The sequence below is a fragment of the Dendroctonus ponderosae genome, unplaced genomic scaffold (assembly GCF_020466585.1).
Source record: "Dendroctonus ponderosae isolate FM_Combo_2020 unplaced genomic scaffold, Dpon_F_20191213v2 Dpon_F_20191213_9, whole genome shotgun sequence".
Classification (NCBI taxonomy): domain Eukaryota; kingdom Metazoa; phylum Arthropoda; class Insecta; order Coleoptera; family Curculionidae; genus Dendroctonus; species Dendroctonus ponderosae.
This window is the reverse complement of record NW_026019116.1, coordinates 3,690,928-3,698,211: the sequence shown is the minus strand read 5'-3', so window position 1 is coordinate 3,698,211 and position 7,284 is coordinate 3,690,928. Positions and strand designations below refer to the sequence as shown.

Here is a 7,284-nt window from a genome sequence, read left to right as displayed (position 1 = left end):
ATTAAATAATTTCAAATAATCGCAAAAAATGCAACAGCCCTATTTGAGTCATTGATACCGTTGCTTTAACGCCTTTTACTAGTCCCACATTGGCGTTGATTATCTTCATTGCCGCATAATTTTCCTAGTTTTAAGCTGTGAAAAGCCATTTCAAAATTCACAAATAGAAGTTGCAGTTCTTCAGCAAAATAATTACTACAACACACTAATTTTTTAGGACCTATTGATCGATTCAGACGATGGATGGAAGTCATCAGGAGTATCGATGTAACAATTCTGAAGCGTTCAGTAGATCTAAGCGAGTTACTTGAGCCGTTCGATTTGCTGATAGAGACGGTATTTGGCTTGAAAATTGACATTGTACAAAATGTTATTATGACGAACAAATCAGCCTGTGTGTCTAAGATCAGTAATCCAATATTGCTCAGTTACATACTGCACGAAATTGCATGGACTGAACGCCGAAACAGCGACATTATTCTGTCCTTGAAAGATATATATTTAATCATGTGGATGGCAGGGTTGATGCCTTTAATCCTGGAAGTCCAAAACCCAATCCACCAAGAGTTTGTATTGAACATCTTAAATAAGCTGAAAAAGCACCGATACAAACGGCAATATATTCTGATTGCAAACGATGTGATGACGAAATCATATCAACTTTCCTTTGCTTCCAATTTAGGTGACATTATTGCGAATATGAATGTGGAAGTGCTGGAAGACATTAACCTGCATGTCACCGAAGAATTTTCCATAGAATTAGGCACTATCCAGCAGTCTGATCCGTTGTTTGCAAAGTCGATATCACCTAGAGAGTTTTTCTACATGACTTTAGGAAAATCATTATTAAAACCCGATTGGAGTAGTGGGGAACATACCAAAATTGTCTTGTCCGAAGACGTAATGACTGCACTGAACTATCATCTCGAAGCCAAAAGAGAGACTCAGGGCATCAGAACAGTAATAGCAAATTCCATCACACATGAATCAGAAACACACTGGCTGAGAGGAATCAATCCAAAAATGTTTCAATGAACCAAATTCTTATAATGTGATATTTTAAAAATTACTTATCACATAATGAGTAATACGATCGTAGACAACATTATATGAATATTGTACAGGGATAGTTCTCTGCGCAGCACCCAATTTTTGGTATCTTTAAAATAACAAGTAAAACAAAAAGCATTTATGTAAAAGTGTTGTAATTTTAGACAGAGTAATTTTTCCTTGCAATAGAAATATTATACAAACTTGTATAATAAAAAAGCTTTAAATCGGGATTCATATGTCCTGCACTCAATTCGAAGTATATTCCTAGTGTTCCAATAAGGGAGGCTATCAGCCATATATCGGAAACTACTAGGCTTAGAACTTCAGTGATAAAATTCTCAGCAGTAAACTAGGAAGGCTCGTATGAAAGAGAAGGGGTAGATATCACGGATCGAGATGATATAATGGGGCAGTGATGCGTCTCAAACAGCCTCTCCTGCCCAAATGTCAACCTCACCTGTACCCGGTGAACCCTGCTTTCTACAGACGAGGCTCTATCGACCGAGGCACGGCAGTATAACAGCTAAAACGAGGCTGAGAAAATGAAGAAAATTCAGATATAGAAAAGAAGGAGGCAGACCTTACCTGGAGAGTAATAGAGAGCACAATTAACAATATCCAAGAGCAACAGATAGGGTTCATTAAAAGCAATAAAAAGCAAGGTGGATGACGCTGGAAATACTGTCCTTGATGGATGCAGAAGGAGCAAAACCAAGACAAATACAGAGAACTCAACAAAATGATTAAAAGAAAGTGCAGAGAAGCCACAGATCGATGGTAGTCAGCAAAATATCAGGAGATCACTACAAGCAAAACCCAATACACTAAACGAACACAAGAAAGTTAAAGCTCTAGTGGGAAGATGTCGAAAGCAACCAGCAGCAGTTTTGAAAGATGCCAAGGGAGAAATCGTAGCTGGACTAGAAGAAAAACTTAAAAGATGGAAAGAATATGTTGAAACGCTATTCAAAGACAACAGATCTACCCTTTCACCAAAAAGCGACGAAGCTGACTTGGACATATTATTAGGGGCAGCCGATACGAAGTCCTGAAACTCATCATCGAAAGGAAGATTCAGTGAAAAATATCTATCGGAAGACGCCAGAAAACATGGATGAAGGACATCCGCAGAGGTTTTCCGAGCAGCTGTTTCCAAAACAACACTGGCCATTTGGGTCGCCAACCTTCCCAAGGAGAAGGCGAGATGACAAGAAGAAGAACCCGCGCTGGCCTGCGTGGTAGAAGCATTTGGACAACAAATTCTCAAGAAATGAAGATGGAATTTTTAAATAGATCTCCAGTCGAGTAGGACTGAATATCCAGAATCCCGCACCGGAACATTCAAAGACAGAATTGTACTGTAAGAGGAAAAGTTTGCCGATATGAAAAATGAGTTAAAAATCATCTAATGGGACATTGTAGGTGTCAGTGAGATAAGAAGGCGGGGCAAAAGTCTCGAGACTCTCAAGTTGGGACACATCTTTTACCATAAAGGTGAGGAAAACAAATCAATTGGTGTAGGATACTTTATACAGAGAAATCTGGCAAGAAACATAGTAACGATCCAAAATCATCCTGAAAATAAGCACAAGGTATAAGCTAAAAATTATGCAAGTTTACCCCCCATGAAAGACCATAACGATGAAGAAGTAGAAATATTCTACGACAGCGTATCCAAAGCCATGACAGAGAACCACAGTGATTTCACAATTATTAGTGGTGATTTCAATAGGAAAATCAGAACAAAATCAGACCTGCGAGAAACTGTTTTTGGTAAATTCGGCAGCCCAAGCACAAATTTTAATGATCGGGAGGAAACTTTGCTAAACTACTTCTATACAAAAATTCATAGATGGGAAAACACACAATTAGACTATCTATTAATGGACAAGACGCACTTATCTAAATTTCGTAGATAAGAGCAACTATTGAAATGCGCATCGACAGGGAAGATGTAAAATGATGAAAAATACGGCTTGGAATCACCCGACAAACGCAACACAATTTGAAATTTACATATGTACGACATAAATGATTTGAACAACAAAATTGTGAACACGGTAAAGGAAGCACAGGATGAGTTCTGCACAAAAACCGAAAATCAGTGCAGAGACAAAAGCGAAAATGGAACAGAGAAGAGAACTGAGGAGCGAAAAAAATGTAAGCGAGGATATTATTAGGGAATTAAATAAGGATATTTATAAATCCGTAAAGAGATATATGAGGAGATATAAAAACGAGAGAATAATACAGACAATTGAAGAAAATAAAAGCATGAAGGTGAAGGAGGAAATTTGCAAATGACAAAGAGGAAATTCTCAAAATGAGTGATTAAACTGGCAAAACAATAAACAACAGGGAAGGACTACTACGAATAGTGGAGAAATTCTACTTGTTTCAAGTTTTTCAAGAAATTCAGTTTGAAAACTTCCCACCCTAAATATCTTTCTTGCTGTCATTTGAACACATAACTTCCATCATGAGAAAAAAAGCTCAACAACTTAATTTTACCATAAAAGTTGCATATTTATTTTTAATAAACCGAGTTAAAATAAAACGAAAGTTAAAGAAACTTTACAATTTTAAACGAACTTCTTATGGAAAGTAAAACTATTAATCCAGATACCCAAGAACTGCCTGAGATATACTCATGTCAGATGATACTTACTGTTCGATAATTTGCTCTCTCTCAAAAAAAGAGGAAAAAGAAGGAAGGAAAAGAAGAAAAAAGAAAGTTATTTATCAAATGAGAGATAAAAACGATGGAGATGACAACTATGAAGAAGAGTAACAATGCAAACGCAGGAAAAGCCGATTAAGTATAAGTCAGGACTGTAAATATTGCCATTCAATTGGATTCCCACTAGTAAAAGGAAATACAAAGAGAAGTGAACATCGAGACAGATTTGCAGTTAAAAAATGCAGAGTATGAAAAATTATTACATATACCCAAAAACAAAATTTTTCATTCAAATGCTATTAACTTAAAGAGCAAGAAAAACAGCGCATTTTCCAAGAATTCTAGAATTTATCTTATTTAGAAAGAAAAACTGGTATAAGTATGTTGTAATGTAATAATGTTCTGCAACACTCTAGATGAATGCCATTAAGGACCGTACCTCTGTGGATTCAAATTCAAACCGATCGTATTGCGACCAAAATGATGAAAAGTTTGAAGCTAAAAAACCTAAAAGTTTAATTGTTTCTACAACTTTGAAACGCGATTATTCAGAAACTTCTGGACAAAAAGCAACAGGGTAATAACTAATGTAAAGAGAATTTAACGCCCTTTAAAACGATGTGCCACTTCCCATTTAAGATTCTCAGGGTGACATCTACCTCTTCTAGGGGGTTGAAGCAAGGAGGCTTAAAATATTCATTTAATGTGTCCCCCTTAGGAATAAAATTGACGGGTCTTCTCGATTTTTTATATTTTCAACTGCAAGAAAGATATTAAGGTGGGAACTTTTCAAATTAACACCCTGTGTAGAACCACTCCGATAATAATCGATATCCGTTGCCTAAATAGCTGATCAATAAATCGTAATTTATTTGATATATTGGGCTTTTATTTCATGGCAAAGCACTTGAAATAGCGCTGATAAAATTAGTCAAAAATAAAAAATAAAGCGTAAAAAGTCAATTAATTATAATAAAATACAGGGTCAAATTTGCATCAATGCAAACAAAAAAACTGAGATATTTGCGACAAACTAAATCATAAGTTTGGCAAAAACTGTAGATGATTCGCTCTTGTAACTGGTAAATGTTGTTTTATGTGTAAAACAACTAAAGTAGCAGGGAAATAAAAAAGTACTAATCGGTTAATAAATTCGCCAATCTAAATGGTTGAAAAGTAGAAAATATTCATATTTTCTGGTCGAAAGAATGCCACAGCTCAGAGCAAGGCTTTTGCGAATTGTAAAATTACAGTTTACAACATCAGTTGTAAACCCTTTTCAACTCTTACTTGGTACCGCGTTCTAACAAAAATGCAAGATCAACAAACAAAATTCAGCGCAAAACCTTTAACTGATTTTCTGTGATCTGCTGATGCTGGGTTCCAATAAATTTTCATTTTCGCAATTAATCACCTAATTTAAAAAAAAAAACAATATACTGGTTCCGCGTGTCTATAACGTCAAAGAGTTGACTAATATTCTTCCTCGAAAAAATTCTTCTCTGTCGCTCTTTCTGAAGAAATAGTTATTCATTTCAAATTCTGAAGAGCACAATTTAAAAAGTAACCTTAAATGCGCTGCAACGTTGACAAGTTTGCTGCATACATGCGGCTTTTTCGCAAAAAAAATTGTTCTCCATCATTTCTCCAAACGGAAAATATTTTGCAGTGTTTTAACAGATGAAACGCTAGAGTGGTACTAGAATTAAATTCTGCCAAAAACTGAAAACATTTGTTGAATCTGAATAGAACCACGCAAGACATGACAATAAATTAAACCCCAATACCAATAAAAAATAGAAAAATATGTAAGGGAATTAATTAGCCATACGCATCCAAAACACAGAGATTTTGAAATGTGGATGTACCGTAAGGTACTTGTTTATAACCAGAGTTCGAATTAATTAAGAGGCACACGATGAAGAGTTTGCAGCACTGATGCTTTGCAACACCTAATTGTCCTCAAAATCAACAGATTTGCCGAGATTGGCCATGTAATGCGCTATGAAAAACACGAACATCTGCTGAGAAGTGAGAAACATCCGAGTGTGGACAAAATCGACGCAAACACTCTCCTTGATACCCACTTGATAGAGACGATTCCACTCGACTCGGTAGTCTCATAATTAACTCAATGGTCTAAACCATTTAATTAAATAACAATTAAGAACAACTGATTAAAATTGGTCGTTTTTTGTCTAAGCGTTTAACATTATCATAGTTTCTCGTTCGTCATACCCGATTGAACTTAGATCGACACTTGCATGGAAAATTATAAACAATCTTGACTTGAAGTAAACTGGCAATATTTTTATTGCACAAATTCACATGATCCGTGATCTGGGCACCACTAGAAAGAGAAATATTCTTTCCCTACCCGCATTCCCAGTATGTCCTTAATCTTCAGGAAAAATTATAATTTTTGGTGGAAAAAATATTCTTTATAGAAAGGGGGTATGGAGTGCTTTACGAAAACAACACACGCGAATTATAAGTGGTTGCTCTCTCATTTTTACGAGATTTGATCTGTAATTGAAGCAATTAGATAACATTAATAATTCAGACAATGGCAACAGTATCATATTTATGTCGCTGTTATTTGTAAACTTTTTAATACACGAAAATGCGTTTTGGAATCCAGTATTTGACGGCCCTGATTATCACGTAAGAGCAAGCGTTAACCCCAATTTCAATGTTTCTAATCTAGACCAACTTCTAGAGCGTCTGCCCTAGAGGTGAACCAAAATCCGTTCCCCGAGCACTTCAAACTTGGAGTATCCACGTCGGCTTACCAAATAGAAGGGGCATGGAACGAAGATGGAAAAGGGTCCAGTATTTGGGACGATTTTGCCCATGAGTATCCAGAGCTGATCCAAGATGGTTCAAATGGAGACATTGCATGCGACTCGTATCATCGCTACAAAGAAGACGTGGCTCTGCTTAAAGAGTTGGGGGTGCAGTTGTATAGATTTTCCATTTCATGGCCCAGAATTCTGCCCAATGGCACTTCCAATAATATCAATGAGGCCGGCATCGAATATTACACAAACTTACTGAAGGTAATTTCCTTGCACTTATTAACAGTTCATACAGATGGTGGTTTTGCACCTGCATCAGCTTCTACAAGAAAACGGTATAGAGCCGATCGTGACCCTCTATCATGCAGATCTTCCATCAGTGTTTCAAGAAATGGGTGGATGGGATAATCCGGAGATTGTAAATTATTTTGGCGATTATGTGCGACTGTGCTTCCTCCGTTTTGGGCAATACGTGAAATACTGGGTGACCATCAATGAACCCATTAGTACATGCGACATAGGTACTAGACTTTGTCTATTTTAAATAGTGTTTTTAATCATATTCGGGAATTATCTAGGATACCCATATTCGACGGGTTATTTGGTTTTGAGTGAAAGCGTCTATTTATGCGCCTACACCAACATGAAAGCACATGCCCTGGCTTATCACATTTACCAAGATGAATTTCAAAAAGAACAGCAAGGTAAGATTTTTATTGCGTAAGTTTAATCGCTTTTTGTCTAATCCCTGGA

At 36.4% G+C, this 7,284-nt stretch overlaps 2 protein-coding genes across 2 annotated transcripts in view; both read left to right on the top strand.

Annotated features, from left to right (window-relative positions):
• Positions 1 to 215: 215 nt before the first annotated feature.
• Positions 216 to 3,758, top strand: LOC125505621 (the record flags this gene model as incomplete). The annotated part of the gene is given in 1 exon segment (XM_048669730.1): positions 216 to 3,758. A coding segment is annotated over 1 exon segment (820 nt), but the record flags the coding sequence as incomplete, so codon positions are not given.
• A 2,472-nt stretch (positions 3,759 to 6,230) lies between these two features.
• Positions 6,231 to 7,284, top strand: part of LOC125505622 (myrosinase 1-like) — a 4,107-nt gene continuing 3,053 nt past the window's right edge. Inside the window, exons 1-4 of the mRNA XM_048669731.1 lie at positions 6,231 to 6,397; positions 6,453 to 6,792; positions 6,851 to 7,052; positions 7,110 to 7,235. Of these exons, the coding sequence (XP_048525688.1) occupies positions 6,357 to 6,397; positions 6,453 to 6,792; positions 6,851 to 7,052; positions 7,110 to 7,235 (709 nt within the window). The 5' untranslated portion in view covers positions 6,231 to 6,356. The remainder of the gene's footprint in view (positions 6,398 to 6,452; positions 6,793 to 6,850; positions 7,053 to 7,109; positions 7,236 to 7,284) is intronic.